Source organism: Alligator sinensis, unplaced genomic scaffold, assembly GCF_000455745.1.
Source record: "Alligator sinensis unplaced genomic scaffold, ASM45574v1 scaffold1192_2, whole genome shotgun sequence".
Classification (NCBI taxonomy): domain Eukaryota; kingdom Metazoa; phylum Chordata; order Crocodylia; family Alligatoridae; genus Alligator; species Alligator sinensis.
In genome coordinates this window covers 204,382-229,002 of record NW_005842312.1, presented here as the reverse complement: position 1 = coordinate 229,002, position 24,621 = coordinate 204,382, and the positions used below count along the sequence as shown (strand labels likewise).

The 24,621-nt window shown below is 39.5% G+C and overlaps 1 protein-coding gene across 2 annotated transcripts in view; it reads left to right on the top strand.

The window, feature by feature from the left end:
• GLRA2 (glycine receptor alpha 2) overlaps window positions 1–24,621 on the top strand; it is a 203,308-nt gene that overhangs the window by 15,959 nt on the left and 162,728 nt on the right. Inside the window, exons 3-4 of one of the 2 annotated variants that reach the window (XM_006028409.1) lie at window positions 14,852–14,919; window positions 23,403–23,626. In XM_006028409.1, coding sequence (XP_006028471.1) covers window positions 14,852–14,919; window positions 23,403–23,626 — 292 coding nt within the window. Of the gene's footprint in view, window positions 1–14,687; window positions 14,756–14,851; window positions 14,920–23,402; window positions 23,627–24,621 lie in introns of both variants that reach the window. The other variant, XM_006028408.1, reaches the window with a different exon arrangement.

Below are 24,621 nucleotides of genomic sequence, written 5' to 3'. Positions count from 1 at the left end.
CTACAACTCTCTAGGGATTCATATCACAGGTTTTTAGCTGTAGTTCTCATTCCCACATGGAAGATCTGGATGGTTTAAGGCAGCAGTGGGCCTGGGGATGATGCACTGGTGCACTTGCACCCCATTTGGTTCCTGCTCTACCAAACATTTAAAACCAACTGCCTGGAAGTAGCAGCAGCATGTGTAGTCAGACAGTGCTGAGAGAATCAGTTGACTTCATGGCTCATTATAATCACACCACAGGTGTTAATGACCCTTTCTTCTTTGTAAAGGTCTGAATGTTCCACCAATTAAGTTAACCTTTGTTCTGCAATTTGGCCGTCTGTTAGCTGTTCCTAGTAATGACGCTCCTATTTCACAGCCCTGCAAATTATTTTTAACTCATTCCAATGAAGGTCTGTTTATTTTTGCTTCAGTCTTAAACTGAATAGCACAGCCCTAGGGCATGTGAAAATGAAACAGGGACCCTAAATTGAAGCAGTGGGTTTTAAAAAATACTGCTTCAATTTAGGGCTGATTAAACCCCCGTGTTGTGTGCCTACCCATGGACTTACCTGCCTCTCCAGCAGGGAGGAGAGGGCGAGCTGCTGGCAGGTGGAGCAGTCCCTGGGCTATGGTAGAGCTGGGGCTTGCCTCCACAGCAGCAGCGCCCCCCCCTGGCAGCACCTGCCTGCAGGCATCCAGCACCAGGCCCCCGCGCAGCTCAGGCAGGCTCTGAGAGGTGGGGGAGGAGATCAGATTCGCCACTTTTCTTGGGCGGAGCCTGCTTTCCCAGGCTGTTGCCAGGCTGCCTGCAGGGCTTCCTGCAGATCCCATCAGCTGCACAGAGCCCAGTGCTTTGCTCGGCAGATGTATGGGCAGCAAACTGAAACTCCTTGCAGGAGTGCACCTTAAATGACCCCAAGTCACTTGGGGTTTTTTTTACTGTGCAGCAGCACATGTGTAGACACTGGAGGGGCTGGCTGGGGCACAAGAGTGCTTCAGTGTAGGGGCTGCCTGCCAGCTAGGCCTGCACTTCTTTTTGCATATGACTTCAGAAAGTTGACTCCTCCAACCATTTAAGAGTAGATCCATCAATATTACTACAATCTTTCAGACTGTTCGCTCCCTCTGGTGGACCATATAGAGGGCAATCAGTATATGTTGGGCTGGCTGATCTCTTTTGCCACATGGGCATGATGGTAAGTTTGGAAAGCCCATTTAATGTTTTATTTTATTAAAGTCTCCATAGCTTGATCACAGTTGATTGAGGTTTACCCATGTCTTATGTAGGAGTTTATGAGTAGGAGGATATGAGGATGGTAGTTATACGTAGTTGGGTAGTGGGGTGTGGTTGTTATTTCATTGCTATTCCTATATTCTCTGGGGCCATGATGACAATATGGTGTCTCCTGCTTCCTTTGTGATGTTTCTGATGGATACTGGAAGGGGTGTTCTGCTTCTTAGACATTTCTGTGTTGGTTATTTTTCAATAATGTCATGTAATAGATGGCACTTTTGTTGGGCTTTAATTGCCAGGTCAAGCAGTATTCCAGATCTCTTGATATTATGAGGGGGGATTTCTGCCAAGATGAACATGTTTTCTCATTCCATGTATATCAGACAGCCACTTATTGTTCGTAGCGCAGAGTTCAGGGCACTGTCCAGTTTGCAGTTGTGGGCACTATTTGCCCACACAGGGAGGCAGTGTTGAGGTGGCCCTCCGTATATTCAGCTTCAGTCACCACTGTTTTAGGTAGGAAACTATGAGTTCCATGTCATGGTTCAGTTTGGCCTCTATCAATGATACGTTATTACTGGCAGTAGCAAGTGGCAGGTCATTTGCATACATGTATTTGGTTGATATGGTACATACATAGTCTGCTGTATAGATATTAAACAGGGTAGGAGCTAGGATGGAGCCTTGTGGTACTCCATTCCTGAGTCTCTTGTGATGACTGATCTTTCCATATGATGTACTCAAAGTAAAGGACTGGTTCAAGATCATTGTCATAATGAAGTTAACCAGACTTCTGTCTGGTAGTGTGGTAAGTAGTTTATACTGAAGGCCTGGGTGCCAGACTGTGTCATAGGCCTGAAATGAAGCACCCTCATGCCCCGGCCAGCCCCTTTGCAGCACACTGAGCCAGGGGGAGTAGGCTTGGGCTGGCAGGGCTGCTCCCCTGCTAGCTACAGCTGCTCCAACCGAGCTCAACATGCCGTGATCCCTGGTGCATGTTCAAATGGCACTCCTGGGAGCAATAAACTCTGGAACAATAAGCTCTGGTGTTTATTGCTTCACATTAATTGCATGTGTAGAAGCACCCAGGAAGTAAAAAAATTGTCTATCCTCAGAGTACAAAAGGAAAGGCAGTAGGAAGAGGTGTACAAGGGGGACATAATGGTAGGCACCAGGAAGGCAATTTCAACATGTGACATAGCTAAAGGAAACATTCATATAGGGAGAGGTATGGTCTGAGAATGAGGAAGTAGAAATTATTTTCAGAACAACATCCTGTATAGGGTGTATGGGGTCTAACTGCAACTGAAGGAGGTCAGAGAGGAGGAAGCCACTATGGCTGAGGTGATCTGGATGCCAGCTGGGGTGCTAGTGCTGGGGAGGTTAAGGTAAAACAGGTCATAAAGACATCAAGGGGAAAAGTGGCTGAGTTGTAAAACAAAGACTCAAGAGGAAAGGAAAGGATTCAAAACTGATTCTGAGTTCAGGAGCCTGGATACTACTGAGGTGAGGATAGAATTACTGACCAATGCAAGGCTTAATCCTGTCCCTACTGTTGCCAATAGCAAAGCTTCCACTGATTTTAGTGGTACAGGATCAGGTCTATAGATAATGAAGGAAGTGGGAAGTTGTGAAAGGGAAAACAACAAATTCAGGAATAAGGCATCAGCTGTTTCTTACAAATACTATTAAGAGGAGTATACAGAATAGAAGACAGAGGCAGTGTGTTGTGACTGAAAATTGAGCTATAAACTGGATCAGGAGAATTTTAGTTTGACTTTTTTCACATTAATCAGTCATACACCCCCTCCTACCTTCCCTTCTTAATGCATCTTTTTTATCTTATGGTTCTACTCTGCGGCAGGTTGTATAAGTTGGCTGCCCCTGAATTCATAAGAAGGAACATTATTAAATACCCAAGAGTAGTTTAGCTAACCTGTTTTGGAGTGCAGATTTCATGACTTGAGAGGCAATGCCATCTTTTATTTGACCATATTAAGGAATGTCTCATGCCTCTGCATAGGTTATATACTTCACAGGCTGATCAGCAGCACAGAGCCTTTTTTCCCCTAATGCAAAGCAACCAGCAGATTGCACAGAAACTCTTGAAACAACTGCGTTTGAAATCTCGTAGTGCTGAAAGTCCTGATGCTGTCAGTTCTCATGTACTAAAAGCTGTTACCTTCCCATTCTCTGGTTCACATGCATACTCTCTTGAGTCAAGACAAGCAGAAGTCTGTGTCTTTGCAAACCATAAATAGTGACAATCAATTGAAATTCCCCAAATCCCAAATTGCTCTATTGAAATGGAATAATGAAAACAGATCTACAGAGATAAGTGGCTGGCAGCAGAGTGGTTGACTTGAATGGACTGAAAATACATAAAAGAAGATCTGAGTGGACTTGCACAAAAGTTTTGGTCTGAGGTATACAGGAAGAATTAAAGCTTTGGGGCTAAAATTTCCAAAAGTGATGTGGGCCATTAGAGACCTAACTTCCATTGATTTAGACTTCTACCTCACTTTGAAAATGTTTCTCCGTTGTTTTATTTTCATGCTTAGGCAGTTGTGTGAAACTTTGGAAATTTCAATATTGCAGTCACTGTTCTGACTGCAGTTTCTTTAAACATGCTGTAAATTAGACAATGCTAACAGTGAACTCCATGGCAGCACAGACCTCAGTGTGAGTGGAAAAACCCACCTGAAAAATTGGGTAAACCCTCATGTGTAGCCTATTAGGACCATTGTGCTGCCAGAGCTACATTGTTTGTAGTACCTGAGCTGGCGAATTTAAAACTACCTTGAGTATGTGTGCACCTAGTCACTAGGGCTGTGCAAAATTTCACTGGTTGTTTTGTTTAGAAGTTGTTTCAATGTGTTTCAAGCTCGAAACAATGAAATCAAAATGAAACAAAAGGCTTCAAAACAGCTTTGAAACAAAACAAGGACACTCAAAATGTTTGGAAAGTTTTGAAAAGTTTTGTGTTTCAAAGCTGGGCTTACTTGGCTTTAGCCCAGCACTGGAGGCGCAGGCAGTAGCGGCAACCTGAGCCGGCCTCCTCTCATCTGGCATACAGATCTGAGGGCTCACACCTCTGGGAGGAGTCCAGCACAGCCCAGCAGCCCTCGTGGAGGTGCAAGCCCCCGGATCTGTGCCCCAGATGAGAGGAGGCTGCCTCTTCCATCTGGGACCGGCACTGGACACAGGATGCAACCAGCATGGGAGAATGGCAGTCTGAGCCTCTTCTTATCTGGCACACAAATCTGGGGGCTTTGACCCCTGGGAGGAGTCCAGCAAACCTGGAAGTCCTCTCAGGGGTGTGAGCCCCTGGATCTGTCTCTCAGATGAGAGGAGGCTGCCTTCCACCTGGGATTGGCACTGGGCATGGGGTGCACCTAACACTGGTGAAGTGTAGCAGCCAGAGCCTCCTTTCATCCAGCAAACAGATCTGGGGGCTCACACCCCTGGGAAGAGTCTGGCACAGCTCAGCAGCCCTCCTGGGGGTACAAGCCCCTGGATCTCCACACCAGATGAGAGGAGGCAGGCTCAGACTGCCACTGCCACCTGTCCCAGGTGGAAGAGGCAGCAATCTTCTCTGGTGCTGGGTGTAGCCTGTGCCCAGCACCAGTCCCAGGTGGAAGAGGCAGCCTCCTCTCACCTGGGGCACAGGTCCAGGGGCTTGCACTCCCAGGAGGGCTGCTGGACTGTGCCAGACTCCTCCTAGCGGTGTGAGCCCCCGGATCTGTGTGCCAAATGAGAGGAGGCTCAGACTGCTGCTCTTCTCTGGTGCTGGGAGCAGCCTGTGCCCAGCACCGGTCCCAGGTGGAAAAGGAAGCTTCCCGTCATCCTGGGTGCAGATCTGGTGGCTCACACCCCTGGGATAGGTGCCAGGCTGTGACAAACTCCTCCCAGGGGTTCAAGCCCCCAGATCTGTGCACCAATTGAGAGGAGTATGAGGTGGCAACAACAATCTTCTTCAGTGCTGGGCATGGGCTGTGCCTAGCGCCGGTCCCAGGCAGCAGTGGCAGGCTCTTCTCATCCGGCATGCAGATCTGGGGGCTTACACCCCTGAGAGGAGTCTGGTACAGCCCTGCAGACCTCCTGGGGGTGTAGGCCTCCGCATTTGTGCACCAGATGAGAAGAGGCTGCCGCTCCCCGCAAGTGTCAGGAGTTGTGTCTTGAAGAGTTTGAGGTGCAGTTTCCCAGAAACCTCTGCATGTACCTCCTTGAAACTTGGCATGGTTCATGCCCTCAGAAGGGGCTTCTACCCCTGTTATTTTCATCCAAATCAGGCAAGACATGACAAAGATTTAGGCATTTTCATGATTCCCCATTATAGCCTATGGGCGAAATGTTGAAATGCATTGAAACAGTGAAACAGTTTTGACAAAATGAAACAGGATAGTGCTTCAAAATAAAATGAAACAATGAAATGAAACACTGTCCCTTCACTTTGAAATGGCAAAATGCATGTTGAAACTAAACAATGGTGTTTCACACAGCCATACTAGTCATAGCAGTAAATGTAGTATATACCTGCTTTCTGTAGAGTGTGAACATAAGGGGACTAAGCAGCTCTGGATACTAGCACTTGTATATCTAGCTTTTAGCCTCCAATCACTAGTCTGAAGGCAATGCAGCTAAGTTGTAACTGAAAATTGCTTCAATCTAATGGTAGTAAAGAGATGTTGTAGCCATTGCAGTCGTCATAGAAATAATCAAGAGGCAAGAGTTTCTGTGAGTGATCTTTTTTATAGGACAACTGCATGGATGGGATAGATTTAGACAAACTTTTGGGTATCACAATACCATAATACCACAGGGACCCGAGGAAGGGTATTGTGATACCTGAAAGCTTGCCTAAATCTATACTACCCATGCAGTTGGACCAATAAAAGATATCACCCAATACTCTTGCCTCTTTCTATCTAATGCCATGTAGACAGATTAAGTGAAAATATTTCACTACAGAGTCTTCCGCCTTCCCAACCTGCCCCCCTTCCCCCCACTCCCCATAATTGGCACCAGTGTGCGTTACTTCTGGCAGTCTCAGCTTAAAAAGGCAAGGAATTAATGGTCATATTGAGTGGACTATTTTATCATTCCAAAAGCTGGATTGTGTAGTGAAAAGTCGTGGTTTTTTAGTCATGTGAAGAAACTTACCCTGTTCTTCTCTTATCTGTCCTTTGGACAGAGGCTGTCACTTTTCAAGAATGTCACTCTAGCTACTTTCATTAGCACTTTAATTCACACATAAAATTGATCTCAACTGAGATTTTCTTACCTTGAAACTTTCCTGGGGTTTTACCAGCATGGCTCCTATTAAATTCAACAGGAGTCACACAGCTAAAACCCCATGCAGCACTTCAAATACAAGTTGCTGAATGTGCAGTGTTTGACCTTGGAGTGCATCAAGATATAGATGGCTCTAGTAATAATTACTCCAGAGGAGATGCTTCCTTTCTGTGACTTATTCTGTAATCACCTTGATCTGACAGTTGCTAGATGTGTTTGTCTTGGGTGTGAGGATGAGGCATTTGTGATGAAAGGCCTTCAGCTCTGGAATTTGCATCCCCTTTGACATTCAGGGTATGTTGTAAGACTCTTGTTCTGCTCATTTTTTTCTCTGAGGTTGAAAGTACCTTGCTTCTCTGTGCCTGAGAGTAAAAGTAGGGTGGGGGAGGAAATTCTGCTGTTGTTGCTATTGTGTTTATCTAAATATATTGATTTGTCTGTAAATTGTTATTGTTCATTTGCAGAGGCAGCAGGTAATGTCTCATTATATACAAATTGAAAAATAACTAAAATGCAAATGCAGGTCAGATAAAATAGGGATGTGCCTAAATCGCAGTTATGCTTGTTGAAATTCATGGATCAGCTGAGGTGAGGGAAAGTTGAAGACTCTAAAACATTATGGATTGTGTGTTAATGTACTTATCTGATTGGCTGTTAATGATCACTGGGGTCCTGATCCAGCTTCAGGTGAGGTCACCAAAAAACTTCCCATTGAGTTTGGTGTGATCTGGATCGGCACATCGACTGAGTGCAAGCACACAGTATAAGTACAGCACGCTGAAGTACAGTGTGGTGTTAACAGTCACAGAATCATAGAAAATGAGGGTTGGAAGGGACCTCAAGAAGTGATCTAGTCTAACTCCCTGTTCAAAAGCAGGACCATCCCCAACTAATACTACACCTTGACACTTCAATCTATCTTTCCAACACTTATCAGCCCAGTCTTCCAGTTGCCAACCTCTTCCTCAAAACATTAAAAAATATGTTGGTCCTATCGCTAGATTCTGAGTCAGCTTTCCACCCCTGGAGCCATGATAGGTAAAATTAATAAAATCTTCAGTTCAAACAATAAACCAGACTTCTGCTTGAGCTACTAAACCAACTTTTCTTTAATTCCATCAGATACAACTCTAATCTCTCATCTAATTTATCTAATTTCACAAAATAAAAAGCCCCACAATAGGACTATGTATCAAACCTCCCTCCCACTTGTGATGCTCTCAATGCTTCTAAAGTTATACAGATTTGGCAAAAACTTTTAAAAATCAAAGAAGATGTAAAAATTCACAACTTTTATTACCATAAGGTTTTCAGGTTACCATAATTAAAACTGTTCCAATAACTGATTGTTTTTTGGATTGCTTACGGTTCTGAAAAATAAAAAAAATATTGTTACCGGTCAACCAAGCGTGAAGATTTTTTAAAAGTGTTGGTGAAATGAAAGCTTATAAAAATGTTTTGGTCAAATGAAATGTTTTGCCTCAATTTTGAACATTGTATAACCTTTAAAAAAAACTGAAAAAAATATCAACGTGAAAAATAATTTTGAATGAAAAGCTCTGAGCTTTTTTTATGAACAGTTTAACAAAATTAACGTTAATTTGCAAAATACCTACCTCAGCTTCACTGATCCTCCATTTTTCTTAAAAAAATGTTTCTACAGAGACAATTTGCCTATCTCTAAACACAACAGCAAATAAAGCAGAGGGTTTGTTTATTTATTTATTAGATAGAGAATTATTGTTTGTGCACGCCAAACTAAAATATATGCAGAACTGGAATAGATCCCTCTTTGGGGCATGCTTCTTATTTATTTTTAGGTATTTCAGTGGGTCTCCTGGCAAACTGGGTTAGGGTTGGGGTTGGGTTTGGGGTTCCTTGGAGCAAAGGACCTCCCTCTCCTAAACAGGAGTTAGTTGCCTAAACTCATTTAAGGATCCCAGCCCAAGTCCCTTCATACCTTTGTGGATCTCAAACTTATTCTCTATCTGATACTGGTCTGTTGATACCACAGAAATGCAATTCTGTAATCTCAAATGTAATAGTAGGTATTTAGAATTGTGTCTTCCCACAGTCAAACTGTACCAGACACAACATGCTTAGTAAGCTAAGCTATTATTACATGTGTGACTCTAAAGATTATATTATTTTTAGCTTGATGAAGCAGAATAATAATTTGGGGTGTATTCGATTGTTCCAGAAAATTGCATCATTATAAAATACCATGCAATTACTGCATTTTAGAAGTCCCTGAGATCTTTGCCCTCTTATGTGCTTAATGGATAAAAATGTCATCAATTAATAGTAAAAGTGAATTAAGAATATTAATGGCTACCATATGTTGCAACTTAGAGAATGTTTTAAAATATGCTTTAAAGCAGTGCTTCTCAAAGTGGTGGTCCATGGGACAGGTGCCGGTCCGTGAACTACCAGTCACCGATCCTCAGCGAGTTGCCAGGAAAGAAAGAAATATATTTTCAGAAGCATACCATTAATATCTCATACCGCCACAGTTTGTACATTCCAACACTCCAGGTGACGTCATGTTGTGTGAGGTGAGGAAAGAGAAAGAAACAGCCAGTCGCACATTTGTGTAACGCTGTTACATGCAGTTGCTGCCACTGGCTGAACCGGGCACCGGTCCCTGGCCCACTGGAAAAAAAATTGCCAGTCCGCCACATCAGATAGTTTGAGAAGCACAGCTCTAGAGGACCTCACAAAAAGACATCATAATAAATAAAGCACACTCCCTAGTGAAAAATACCTTTTTTTGGGGTAAGGATTAGCGGACCCCTTTGTCATGAACATCTGGTTCCATATCCTTATACCACTTATGAGTGGGATCTTGCTTCTTCATTCTCTTTTTGTCAGTGCTAACTCTCTAGTGAGAAGACCATGTAGATAGAGAAGGATGTTAGTTTTTTTTCAGAATGCTATTGATCAAAGTTTTCTTGACTCCTACTCTGGTTTCATTCATTTCATCCCTTATGTGCATTGGCAAAACAGTTAAGGTGTGTTGTTACAGCTTCTTGGTACTGGAAGCAGAGTAGCTACACTGGAGTGGCACCTCATTGATACTAATTGGCCTGGCTGAGAAGAATCACACTTCTTTTTGTCATGTCTTTGTCAAAAACTAGATGTTTTTCCAGAATTGTGCACAAGTGATGGCTTTTTCCGTTGCTGCAGCAAGGTCCTCCTTTGTACATGTCTCTGGGTTGGCAAAAGAGCATGTGCATCATAGTCTGCACTTCACCACACTCACATATATTCATTTCATTAGAGTTTCCCCATTTGATCATGTTTGGTTTTGATCTTCCAGTTTCCATATGCATGCAATTCAGGTATTGCCATATTAACCATTCTAGATCCACCCCTCTTGGAATTTCCTCCTGGGTTTCCAGGACCATTTCAGAGTACCTGATTGCATGTAATCTTTCCTTCCATAACCTCAGTCATGTCCTATAAGCCAGTGTGTCCAACGGCACAACATTATTCACATAACACTTTCATGTTTGAAGTTGTTACTTACCTTGGTGTGGCCATAAAGTGGATACCTGGTATATTCCATCTGCCATGATCTTTCTTTTAAGCTCGTTGCCTTTCTTCTGATATCAGGTGGTGCAATGCCAGCTAGTAAGTACAAGCTATCCTTTGCTGTTGGCTTTAGACATCCTGTTTTTTTCACAACAGCTGTCATTTAGAACTGGGTTTATTTTCTTGTCATGAACTGATTGTTCCCACCCTGGACATGTATACTTTGCAGTGAAGAAATATAAGGAAATAGCAGTGGTTCACAATGTAGCTGGGTTCGTTCTCTACTTTGAGGTGACCAACTTTCAAAGTACATTGCTGCACGAGCTGACTTTCTCTTTCATCTTCATGACATGTACTTTGAAGGTAAGTGTTCAGTCCAATGTAATCTCCAAGTGCACAGGGTTCATGTGATTAGTCAGTGGGATTCGATCACAGATGATGTTTAATTTCTGCTTGGCTTCTCTATGGTGTGTGTGAAAAGCTGTGACCTGCATCTTGGTTGGGTTGGTGCAAAGTTGGTTATTATTATAGTAATCTGAAAGGTTATTTAGTGCTCCTTTCAGTCTCTTCTCAACAGTGGTGAAGTCCTTCCTTGAATATGAAGCTCAGTGCTAGCATGCTACCCTGTAGGAAGCCATTTCGTTGTTGTCTCCAGTGGCTCTGTTTCTTGCACAGTTCTATGTAAAAGTGTCTATTCTCCAAAATAGATTGGATATGCTATGCTAGTTGGTATTTGTGTCATATTGTAGACTTTGGCAAGCAGGTTTTGGTGGCTGACTGTGCTGTATGCCATTGATAGGTCTACAAACACAGTACCTGTTATCATCCCTCTCTTGAATCCATCTTCTAACTGCTGGGTGATGTTTAGTATTTGGCAAAGTGCAGGACTTGCCTGGTCTAAATCTGACTTGTTCTGGTATTAGATGTTTGATATGGGGTGAAAGGCAATTGAGAATAAGGCATTTGTAAAGCTTTTAAAGATGGCGTAGAAGTGACACTGGCCTAAAGTTCTCTGAGCCAGAGGCATCCTTCTCTGGCTTTAATAGAGATATTACACAGGCTTGTCACCATAATTTAGGTATTCTAAGGATTGATAAGCAATTGTTAAAATAAAATAAAAAATTAGCATCACACTAAGATTGCTGTACTACTTCCAGTAGCTGAACTGGCTTAAGTATCTCAACATGCAAATATACCCTTAAAGCCTGTATTCAAGGATCTTCTCACCTGTCTTCTGGTCCAGTTGTTGGGTAATAGTGGATACTTCATGTCTTCTTAAACCAATATGTACAGAACCAAAGAACCTCCAAGGAAAAGGGGTATTGAGGAGAGTCATATTCCCTTTTATTCCCATGCAAGTCAAAATCAGAATTTCAGCCTCAAGAGTCTCAAGACTCTCTTTGTCATAACAGGGGCAGCCCTATGGCTGCCTGGCCATAACAGCCAGGCAGAGCAGCCTGCACCCAGGAGTGTACTCAGAAGGCAGGAGGTAAATGGAACGGTTCTCCCCCTCAAGGGGTTGTTTTTTTTCACAGTGCAATTATGTATCATTAGCATATTGGGGGGTGGGAGCAACTGGGACACCAGAGGCAGCTCCAATGGAGCCCACGCCATGGGGCTGCTGTTGTCAGAGCCAGTGCTGCTACAGCAGTAGCAGTGGCAGCAATATCAGCTGCCTTCAGAGAGCCTGAGCAGTAAGACTTCCTTTCCCCTCATCTGCCTGCCTGCCCCCACCCTCCCCAGCTAAAGTGTCAGCATACTTCTGTTCCCTCCCACTCTAGCCCCCTATTTCCAAGGTACTGAATGAGCTTGCCACACCTCTGGTTCCTAAAATTTTTCACATTCATTCTCTGTGCGTATAAAGATAAGTGTTTCTTCTTCACTGCCTCGGACTTGCTCTTATATCCTTCCACTGTGCTCATGTGTGAGCATGTGACTTTTGCATTCTTTGCTTTTGAATAATTATTCTTTTCTAACATGTACTTTCACCTAAATTAACTTCTCAAGAAAATAGACAAACATTTTGCCAAGTATTTTATAATGTGTATACAGCTACAACACTATTGACATTTTAGCTGTATAGATGAGTTTAATGTGAATTTAAAAAGTCTCTAGGTACAGACTGGATTCCAGAGAATACAGAGCTTGGACAAAGGTGAGAAAGTAGAAATGATTATTGAAAACTTGTCTGATTTCCAGGAAAAAGAGGAAAGATAATCTAGAAATGGGACTATCAGAAAAGGTAGTTCTCAGTATCAAAAATTATGAGCACCAAAGAATATGTATCCATGGCTATTAGGACTGTGCAAAGCTTTGGATGATGATTCAATTTGGAGGAGATTTGGCCCGATTTGGTGGCGGAATCTCCAAATCTGAATTGAATCAGGGGACCAATAAAAAGGCCCGAATCAATTCAAAGCTCTCTGAACCTTTGGAAAAGATTCGGAGAGTTTCGTTGATTTGGGCAGTCCCCGCCTGCCCAAATGGGAATGGGAAAATGGGGTGACATTTTTCCATTGATTTTAGTTATTTTTTAATCTGAATGTTTAGGTGCAGTTTAAGAGATTTGGCCCTGAACATTCCTACACACTATTTGATCAGCTAATCCTGCAAAAGGGAATACAAGAGCATAAGAATTTTTTCTTTTATTAAAAAATTGTGTGAACAGTTAAAAGCATGCTTCTTCCTTATAGCATATAATAGAAGCCCTAGCCCCCTGATTTTTAAAGTGCTAATAAATCAATACCAGATATATTGTTTTGTTTTGTTTTTTTAAAGGAATTAAATGTATTAAACTTCAGAGCTCAGTCACTTTGCTTTTTATTATACCCTTTTTTCTTTACAGAGGTGTAACTGGGGAGTTCTGCTGGCTGGGCAGTGGTGGTGCATAGACAACAGCTGCAGCCAGGCTGCTGATGGTGGTGGCAGCAGATGGGCCAGCAGCATAGCAGCTGCTAGTTAAGTCCTCCCTCCCTTCCCTCCAGGAGCTGGTAACCTGGTTGCTCCCCCCACTTTAGTTATGCTACTGATTCTTTGCTATTTTAAGTATCCTCAGTTTACAGTGTACAGTGCAAATAGACTGACCGCAGGTGACGGCCTGACTAACCACTTGTTGTAAATCGTAGGGTCAAGTCTTAGTTTATAAGAATTTCTGGCAAGCACCTTCTGTTCTTATTTGTATGTAAATCTCCTATCATGCTTTGAGCATTCATGAATAAATAAAAATAATCATAAAAAACAGGTTTACTCCACTGATAATGTTCTTTCAAGGTAATACTACAAAGGGAAAGAAAAGGTGAATAGCTTCATTGATATTACCTAGATTCACAAAATGTTACCTTGGAAAAATGGAAGAAAACAAAATGCCCTTAAGCTGCAAATTGCACCTCTGTCTTGGCAAAGGAAAAAAAAATGTAAGACTTCATTTGCATTACCTTATTTGATATGAGACAACACATTTTCCAAGATAACATTTAAATCTCCTATCCTTCTCCCAACTTTTGTTCAGAAAGTTAAGTACAAAAATGTATTTCCTATGGAGTCCACCAAACTTTCAAAAAATGATGGTATTGCTGGTTTCTCTTCAGAACAGTGTAGCCTAGCAGACAGAGCACTGCTATACAACCTTGCTATATGACTTTGGACAAGTCACTTACTTTCTCTGTTCCTCATTTTCCCTATCATGTGAAATTGAGATAGTTATACTTAACCTTCCTGTGATCTGCTTTTGGATCCAGTACAGAAAAGCCACAACTGACAACCAGGTATTCTATTTTTTCCATAAGTATTCTGCATAATTTAAAATCTAAAATCCAAAACCTGGAGTTTTTAAATATTTCAGGATTAACAATGAGAAAATAGGAAAAGAGTATGAATATTACATGCATTTGTGAAATCTGGCACCACTGAAATTCATACATCTCACATTAATCCAAGCTGACTGATTTGCAAGTCCAATTTTTTTTAAATGTTGCATCATACCTGAAGAGTTGAAAGGTAGTTAATAATAAGTTGAGTATCCTGTTGGTTTCATTCATATATGTACATTTCTGTGACTCCTAAATAGCACAGAAGATGATGAAAGGAATTCAATATTTTACATATTGTGTAGCTGTCTAACAAAAGTTGTGCAGTCAAACCTGGGAATTATTTAAAAAAATTATCATGATCAAACAGGCATTTGGTATCTGATTTGAAAAAAATAGTTGTCTGAGTCCTGTTTTCAGTAGACAGGCATCAATATTAAATGTAGCCCTTTCTGGAAGTGTCTGTAGAGGGGCCAAGGACTGAATGAAAATTAAACTACCAGTAACTCCATCAGTGGGTTGAGATGTGGGGCAGCCTGGAAAGATTAGAGTGCCACAACCCACGGTGCTTTACTTCTGTGGACAAAAAGAAAATTTTATATCTAGCATTGTTGATCTAGTGCTCATTTCAATAAGTCCCTCAAATGGAAGGACAGTTCAGTAAAAAGTAGTTGTGGCAACAGTGTTCCTTTGATGGATGCAAGCATGACTTTAATCATATAATCTCACTTTCTACTTGGTTTCAGCTACAATCTGTACCAGATTGTACAGATGCTGATGGATCTGTACTTTTGCTTCAATATATATTGCAACATTTTTATTGCATTCCACAGGTCCTCCAGTAAACGTTACTTGCAATATTTTTATCAACAGTTTTGGATCAGTCACAGAAACCACAATGGTAAGTGCAATGATGCCACTGGCAAGAAAACAACAATACTTGATGTATATCATGAACGCAACCTGTCAATTTTTCTATTTATTGTTCAACTTGCAGGTCCTCCTGTAAATGTTACCTGCAACATATTTATCAACAGCTTTGGTTCAATAGCAGAAACTACAATGGTGAGTGGGACTGACCATTGAAGCCATCTTGTGAAGGAGTGGGATGTAATTTAGAATGGAACTATTATAATTTTGGGACAGTTACTGAGTTCTTAACCTACCCAAATATGTGTATGGAAGTAAGTTTAGCTGGGTGTTTTATTTATTGTAGGAAATGGTACTTTTAAATAATAAAGAGTTAGGGTCATCTGTGTTGTGATCATTGCTTTGACTGCAGCTCTCACACATATATGAAAGCCAGTTTTAAATTATCCAGCTTTGGTACCAGTAGAAATGTAGCCAGGGTAACACACAGTTCAGTGTAGGCTAATTGCCTAAGTATTCTCCCAGTTTGTTGGGTAGGTTTGCAGCCCACACTGAATCATATGCTGCCATGTCTACCAGCTTGCTAATTTAAAGTTGATTTAGGTGTATGCACATGAGCTGCAGTTACAATAGTTTATGGCTGGAGTCATATGTTTATGAGTAGAGTTAGGTGACTTTTTCAGTAACTATTTTGTTTCCCTAAAGATGAATTTTTGGAGGGGACCAAAACTACTCATGAATTCAGACTGAATGCAGAAAATAATTTTAATGATAAAGAAACAAAATTTAGAAAAATTCCAAAATATTTCATTTTGACATTTTCAGAACAAAACATTTTGATTTTTCATTTAAAAATTATATTTTATTTTTTTTTAAATGCTAAAGTTCAATAATTGAAAAGGATCAACATTTAAATTGAAGTACAACATTTTATTTTTGGCCAAAACAGTGTTTCCTTGACCCAAATTCAAGTTTCCAGCATTTCTTCCTCCCCCTCTTCCCCACAGGAAAATGAAAAATTTTCATTTTGGTTCAAGCTTATTTTTTTTCATCTAGTGAATCTAAAATATTAGTCTGTTCCATTAATAATGGAAATAATTTTATCCCTATGAAACTGAAAGACGGAACTTAGTTTTTCCTGGGACTCTTTCACATTTGCAAGACAAAGCTATAAATTAGAGAAATTGGTGAAATGTTTGTAATGAAACTGAAACAACACTTCTGGCTTTATGTTTTGGTACAGACCAGGAACTTTAACTAACCTCACCAAAACCTATGTGAGCCTTTTTGTGCAACCTTGGTTGTGTTTTGAGTGAAGTTAAACTGTATTTGTCTTGTCATGGAAAAAAGAAACCAGGAAAAAAAAATCAATCCAATAACAAGAAACAATAATGATTTTTCCTCAGAGTTACTTAGAGGTTTGCATTTGTTTTTGAAATGCAAAGCAAAAGTTAGATGCTGTTAATCAGACATCAGAAAAGAAAATCTAACAGGTCCCTGCATATCTACATCTAAGATGTAAAAATTTCCCCTTAGCTACTATTAACTAAAAGGAATCTTAGGGCAATATCTTAGGGCTTAGGCTTCATTTGAACAAATAAAACTTCTGGAGTATTAAAATGCAGGAATTTAGTTGATCCAAATTTCACTTTCCTCCATCCCCATTACCACTGCCACTGAAGAAAAAAATAGTAAAATTATATTCACATTGCATTTAAATAAAATAAATATAATTCTGCAATAAGATTCAGGGAGATTTATGAGCATCATTTGAGAAAAAAAGAGGGGAGGCTTTCTGAAGTAATTACACAGCTACTTTCAGAGTTTTTTGTTTGTTTGTTTGTTTTGAATATTATTCTGTAGTGCTCCCAAATTTCAGTCAGATGAGGTAGCAAATGACTTCTACATCTATTGAAGTCAAAGGCACTAATGAGAGTTAAGTTCACAAGGGCCCCTGGAAATCAATTTTGAGCCTTTTATTTATAAAAAGGCATATGCCAAATATTGGCCTGATTTTACCTAATGTGGTTATTTATGTTACCTTTTAATATTTACAGACCTGAAATAAGAACAGATACGTAGGTTGGCTGGTTAACCAATAGCTAATTTAAATTCAAATTTAATTGATGCTTTCATTTGAGGAACCGATTTTTGAAACACACATAAAAAGCACAAGTACTACAGAAAGGCAATGGGAGGAGCAGTGCTACAAAAACCATTTATACTTGTTTAAACCTCCATCTGACTTGTTACAAATGATAAATAGAATTTTTGACAGGATAAGTTACTTTTTATATCAAAAGAAGGGGCAGAGGCATTGCTATAAATCACAACTGAAGACAACAGAGTTGAGTTATAAATTATGACTTGCAGTATTTACAAGTCATAATTTTTAACTTTTAACTTTTAACAGCCTTTTTCCTCCTCCCTTCCAGGAGGCATATCAAACATAGGTTCAAACAGATAAGGAAAAATATCAGAATACGTCATAATTTATTGTCAGCAGACTTTATTTACAGAATCCTTCAAGACGTCATAAAATGTCCTAAACCTTCAGGGTCCTGAGAAGAACGTTCTCAGAGTATACCACTGGGTTTTACATTCAGTCATACAACTGTTTGTTGGTCTTAGCACATAGAGAGATAGGAGTAGCATCAAGTCGCAGAAATCCTGCACGTCACTGACTTTACAAGATGGCATTCAATGAAAGTATTTGCACGACCTAATGCTAAATGCATTAATTGGACCCCTCATTGTTTTGATTAAATCCCCTCATTGCATTTGATTGTCTCTCAAATATGTTAATGTGCACCTTTTGAATGGTCATTAACACATTCTGCTGAAAAAAGCTAAACATTCAAGGATGTGAAAACAAAGATGTTGGCTTCCTTGTTTTGCTTTCTTCATAATATCTGCAGAAAGTGTTGAAAGACATCTGTTAAATTGGATGCTATTCAGTAGTTCAATATTGATTTTTCTTAAAGTTGTCACCTCTTTAATGTCTACTTTAGAATATTTTTTTTAAATGTTCCTAGAGGCAGACCTCAATTACTGCTCATCTACTTTGCTTTCTAAAGGGAAATTTAATTATGTGGTGAAAAGTTTTGCATCTCTTGTAATAAATAATGAGTTTGGTTTAGCTTCTTGAATTAATTTTGTCCCCATGAAAGGCTTGTGATGGTTTTTACATAAAACTTTAAAGATTTACTTAAAAATAAGAAAGTAAGCTATACATTGGATTAAAAGTCAAAAGTAGATCATGTCTCTGAGGAAAGGAATACTCAATTTAAAGTACATTCATAATAAAGGGCGTACTTCCGCAACATAGGAAAACCACCAAGGACCAATTTTGCTCTCAAATGAGCTTAATGGAAGCATACAGCATAGCACATCCAGAACCAGGATTTCTGCCCCAATCCTGCAGTAAAATTCTTATAACATTAATAGGAGCCTTTTCTCATTCCTGTGTTGGGTAAAATCCAGCTTGTACAAAGAGCAAGCACAAATTCTGCAGCGAAACGTAGTTGTCTGTCTAGTTGATAAGTACTATTTGAGCTCTACTTTGATGGGTTAAGTGGGACTTAAGTGTTAGGTAGACACTGGGCAGATCCTCTGCACATGGTTGTATTTCACAACATGTGGACACATTCCGCGGAAGTAAATCAAACCTGAAAGCATGAGAAAAACTTAGCCCTTGAGTAGAACTGATGGTTTGTGCCACTAGCACTAAAATAAAAACAGACTGAGTATTTACATATGCAGTGGTTTTCAAAATGACCGTGTCATTTGGAACCCTGTATAGATGATGAAAAATTGTGTTAATCCTATTTTTGGTAGACTTCTAAAAAAGATTAACATTATCCCAACATCAGTCCCATTGAGAATGTTATGATTGTTTTCAATGAGAGAAGATTTAGATTACTGCTAACCAATTTTTAGATTTCCATCCTGCATAATTTCACCTGGTATTTACTGAAATTATTTGGCCTTTGAAGAAATGTGTTTGTTTGTTTTAATGGAACAAATATATCTAAAAGCTTATCTTTATTAAAAACTATATTGTTTACAAAATTCAGCTCATAAAACAGACTTCAGGTTTGCTGACAGTTTTCACTCCAAATTGTATAAAATGCTCCATGGAAACAAAACACTTCCCTGCTAATGCTTTTGAATGATAATGAATACATGAGACAGTATCATCTTTTAAATGGTGTTTTCTTCCAGATAAGGAAGCAAAACAAGATGCCAAAACAATAATAAACTTTAAGGGGCCCAATCCAGAGCCAATTACAGTCTCTGAGTATCTTTCCCCCTCCCTTTTTAGGTGTTTTTTAAATCTTATCCTATATTTATTTGTGAAGAAAAGGTCTCACTAATTTCTGAGATAACTAACTTCATTGAAGAAAGCAGAGTTACACCAGGGTTGAATTTGGTCAGATTACTTCACGTTTATTTTTAGATTTTTTTTACAGGTACGGCATTCAGCAGCAAGTCATCAGTACACATGCATAAACATATTCACGCACATGCAGAAAGCCTCGGCACAAAACAACTGTAGTTAAATATCAAAGATGAGTAATCTACATCAAGTTGGGCAACAGTCCCAAAGAATTCAGTTGTTCATTACTACTAATGACCAGGTTATTTAGCTGTCAGCTGTAAGAGAAACTAAGAGTAGTTGTACATTGGTAATTTAATTGTTAATTATAGAAATGGCTAATTGGGAGGTGACTACATTGCTTGTATGCATTATAATCAACAGCTGACATTGTGGGCTAACTTCTCTGCTGGTGTAACTGGACAGGCAGGCTGAGCAGATGGTTCAGAGCAACCTGTAAGGGCATACCCCTGGGCCAGCTTCATGCTCTTTATTTTAAGAAAGCCTGAGTGCTGATGGGGTGTTGCTCAGGTCTGCTCCAACCTATTCAGGGCCACTCCTACACCATCTACTTTGTCTTACTGTCAGTCTCTAGTGTACCCTAACATGAGTAAGAGAGTGGGGCTTATCTGGTCAGCTGGGGATGCAGAGTTGGGCGGAAAGCTATACAGACATGTCTTTAGGCCCCAGTTCAGCAACATAAGCAAGCAGAGTATAGTTTTATGCACACAGAAATCAGTGGGACTACTTACATACCTAACTACACATCCACTTGCATATTCTGCTCTTCAGAGCTATACAACAAACTATGGAACAACTGCTTGCCGGTAGATATTAATATTTAGAGCTCACTGGGTGCATCTACATATGCAATTAATATGAAGCAATAAACTCTGGTGCATATTGCACCGGAGTTTATTGCTCCCAAGTGCCACTTTTACACATGTGCTTGGCATGGTGAGCCGGGTTGAAGTATCCCTAGTTGGCAGGGGGTCACCCTGCCAAGCTGGGGCTGCTTTGACCTGGCTCAGTGGGGCATAAGTGTGCTCCAGTGTGGAGCTAACTCTGGTAGGTGCTCCAGCCTGCCCCATAATCTGCATCTGTGTAGCTGCACAGTAAATAACACTGCCACAGGATAGTACTTGTATATACAAGTACTAATTTACAGCAGCATTTATTAGTTTACTGAAGCCTAATAGGGCCATATGTGTAGATGCAGAGACTTTTTATTGTGGAGGTAATTAGGCAGTAAACATCTCATGTAGGTGCACCCACATAGTGAAATTTTAAGAAGCTTTTCAATATATTTTGCACAGTTTTCCATATGTTGTGTGCAGCTGAGGCTGGGTGGGGCAGCTGCATACCTCAGATATCTTGAAGGAAAAGCCAGTATATAGGCAGGGGGCAGATAAGGGAGTGAGGAAGGCGATGTTGTGAACAGGGCTTTCTCGGCCAGTTTTGCAGCTGGTGGAGCAGCTGCCTGCACCTCTTATAAGTGATACTGTTGCCACATTGATCTCTACTTGACCCAGGAGTAGAGAAACCAAAAGGCAAATTAGAGCCATCTTCTGTCACCATATCTTCTCAACCATTTGGTATGAACTTGGTGTATCTGTGGACTGAACCCTTAATCTTCAAATAATAAATTCTCCCAACATGCCTTTACGTATACTCAGTTGTGTTATTACTTGTGTTGTTTCCCAACCTGGGGTTCAGACCACATTTCTCATAAGAATAATGAATGCAGTCGGAGAAAGTTCCTGAACCAGATCTTCAGCTGGCACAAAACAGCCCTGTATGAGTATTTCAGAATCTTTCACCTCTGCATACTTTCAGATACATACAAAATCTGCTGTCTGACTTGCTGCATTGTGATGTTCTTCTTGGAAGAAACTCCTTCCTGGAAAGATATTCAAGATTTCAAGAAAAAGGCACAATTTCAGAAAAAAACAGAATTTTATACCAAGTACCGTTGCAGGTACTTAACCTATTTTGTCCCTAGCACCCCATGACTTTCTACTCCCAATGCTGCCCTAAGTACTGCAGAGAAAGAAAGTCATGACTGTACTATAAAGTTTGTAATATGCAACTTTCCCCCTTTTATTTTTACATCAAAGCCAGAAGCCAAATTATTAGAGATAAGCAGATTATAATAATATTCCTAACAAAACTTAGATGCTCAGAGAGAGCATTTCCAAATATACTAAAATGGTGAGTTTGAATATTATTTTTATAGATTTGTGTCCAAAAAAGGTTTCTTGTAGTGTAAATTAGTGCCTACAGAAGCCTGCTGAATACATTTTTTTTTTTTAGATATTTCCAGGAAATTGAAAGAATTAAGTGATTTGACTGACGCATTACAGTGCTCTGAAAAAATACATTTCTTTGCGTGCATGAAACTTCAGTGTGTCCTATTTTAGATATGAAAAGCCCTTTGCAAACTGAATATTTTTTCCCAAGCAGTCTCTGATGCCACTACCAGTCTTCTTTCCTGAGCCAGTTATGAAAACAGAGTCTCACTGCTGTCTGGTTGATACTGTCTCATATACATACATATATATTTCTAAAACATAAACTTGTAAGACAAAAATAATTTTTTAAGATAAAAAAGTGAGAAAAGGACACCCTGTATCTGTGTCCTCATGGGATGCAAAGGAGCTATGGCAACATTGAACTCAGACTATTTGCTTAGACTTAAATTGTATGGAATTCCAGGCCACTGCAAAAATGCAGTTGGCTATACAAATGTCTATGCATACTCATTTCAGAACTGCTAACAAATGCACTGTTTGAGCTCAGTTCTCCACTACTTGTCCTTTATTACTGTTTGTCCCTCTGATTCTCATGCTTTGGCTGACACCCACACATAGGCAGAATAAAAATTAAAAAATAAATCATGCTCCCAAAGAAGTCATGAAAAACTGTCTTATATTTTAGGAGCCTTGTCGGTCCTTATGCTTGGAGCTGTTTAAAATTTTCTGTCAGATAAATAGCATATTTTTCATCACAAGCCTAGTGAATGAATGGTGGGAAACTCTTAAGCTTGGAGGGGTTTATTCATCAGAGTTTGCATATTTGGCAAGTAGCTCACTGCATTTCTAATCACCCTGAGAATATTAGCTTACATTTCAGGGATGGCAAATTCTCTAGAATAGGTGGTTCAATGGCTTAACTAAACAAATGTCAACTCATACATTTTCCAAGTCAAGAGCATATTGGTGCCATTTTCACATACTGCAGAACAAACCCTAAATACAAGATTTTAATACAGCAGATGGAATTATTTTGATTACTTTTCACTAGCATATTTCTTTCTTCAACTAAAATTATCAATTTAAATATCCTTAAATATTCTGACAACTAAATCATTTAGTATGAATAGCATGTGGGTTTTTACTAGCCTAAGTATCCTCAGGCCAGTGAAGTGTACTGATTTCACAGTCAGCTCAATATTACAACAGCAAACAAAACATAACATATGAGACCCCGATTGCCCAAGCACAGAAACTCTGTAGGAATGATGCATTAAGAATATGGAGGACACTGTATATATCTTTCCATTGACTTCAGTGGGACTTGGACCAAGCCCTAAATTCTCCTTTAATACTCTCTTAATGATCATTTCTTAGCAAAGTATTGATGTTAGTTCTAAATAAACCATCTAATAATTGCTGTCTTCTCAGCTGTAACTAACAGGCTACTAGAAAGAAGAATGCAATTATCATTACATTAATAAGGCAGGTTACAGGGAAGGAAGAGAGAATTAGAGAACACACAGAAAAATAACAAACAGTAGATGCAAAAAGGCCACAAAAATGCAAGCAGGAGGTACAAATATATCTATGACATATGTAGCTCCACTTGAATAAATAACTATCTATTGGAGCTTTAGAATCTGTTTATTTACATATTGTAAATAATTAGTTTAAATAATTACTTGGACTATTTTCCTACCTTTTTATTTTACTTTATAATTATTTATTGAAATATTCAGGCAGCAGTAATACTTCTATGCTTCTGAGATCCTGAATATTAATATATGTTTTCTCCACAGAGGGTTGTAGTTAATATTAAGGTTGTAGTTGGTATTATCTCCATCAGGAGAATCATTTTTTTAACTGGAAAATGTATCTGTTGCATTAGTTTGGTTGCACTGCCCTATTTTAAAATGATAGCTCCCTCATTATTATATCATTGATGCTGTACTAAGCCACTGAGCACTGTTCGCACCAAAACACTTAAAATGAGCCTCTTATCTTGACAGGAGATTTAGTGACTTTTTTACATGGCATTTCTGTAGGACTACAGAGTGAACATTTTTTTGAGACAGCAATGGAATGACTCACGTCTGGCTTACAGCGAATACCCTGATGATTCCTTGGATTTGGATCCATCCATGTTGGACTCTATTTGGAAGCCTGATTTGTTCTTTGCCAATGAGAAAGGTGCAAACTTCCATGATGTTACAACAGACAACAAGCTGCTGAGGATTTCTAAAACGGGGAAAGTTCTCTACAGTATCAGGTAAGTCAGACAATCTTGCTTTTACCCACCTTGCTTTGATGTCATTCTTGATGTGGCTACATTTTTAGAATTGAATTTACGCTTGCATACAGGTACTTAATTGTTCCTCATGTACACTTATTCGAATAAGACTTGAACTCAGCAGGGTGGAAGAAAAGTTTGCCTACTTCTTGCTAACCTTTTACTTTTCACAAGGTAGAATATATATAGCAGAGCAAGTACCTCCTTAGGCTTGTTTCAAACATAAGGGTGTCTAGTATTTTACTGATATGCATCAGTAATTCCCATTTGCGTCAGTTGGAATCACTCTTCTCAAAGAAGTAGAAAATTGACCTTTCCATCTTTTGTGGGCTGAATTAAAAAAAATAAAGGGAATGTGTTACTTCAAACAGCTGAAGAACATCTCAAGTCAAGAAATTCTTGACATGCAATTACTTGACAAATAATAAATGTGAAAGTCACCCAAATATCTGCTGCATGCAGGAGAGCATTTGCATGCATTTTGAAAATCAGAAGAGTTGTGGTTTATTTTTTATACAAAGTGCAATGAAGTGTATGTCATACGATTAGGCTTAGGCAGAGTTAATAAATGCTGTTTGACACAATGTAACTTGATGTGACCTGATGAAATGGTACATATGCAGAAAATCTGAAATAGTTGTAAAAAGCATTGCATAGGAATAATCTGCAACTAATCTACATCATCTGTTTGACATTCAGGTTTGTGTGCACTATTTGATTAATTGCTTAATACTGGTAATGGAAACACACTATATAAATTCTATTACTTTTATTAAATAAATGAATCATAATTAGTACTTTCCTGCAGATCCTTCTTTTCTTGCAATGCTTGGTTTATATAAGTTTTATATTATATCTGATATTTAACTAATTTGCATGGAGATCTGTTTTGAATTATGCTGTTAGCCTGTACAAAGTTCTTATTAGCTGCAATCAAAGATACTCATGTGTAAGAACTGTAGAGAGTAGGCACT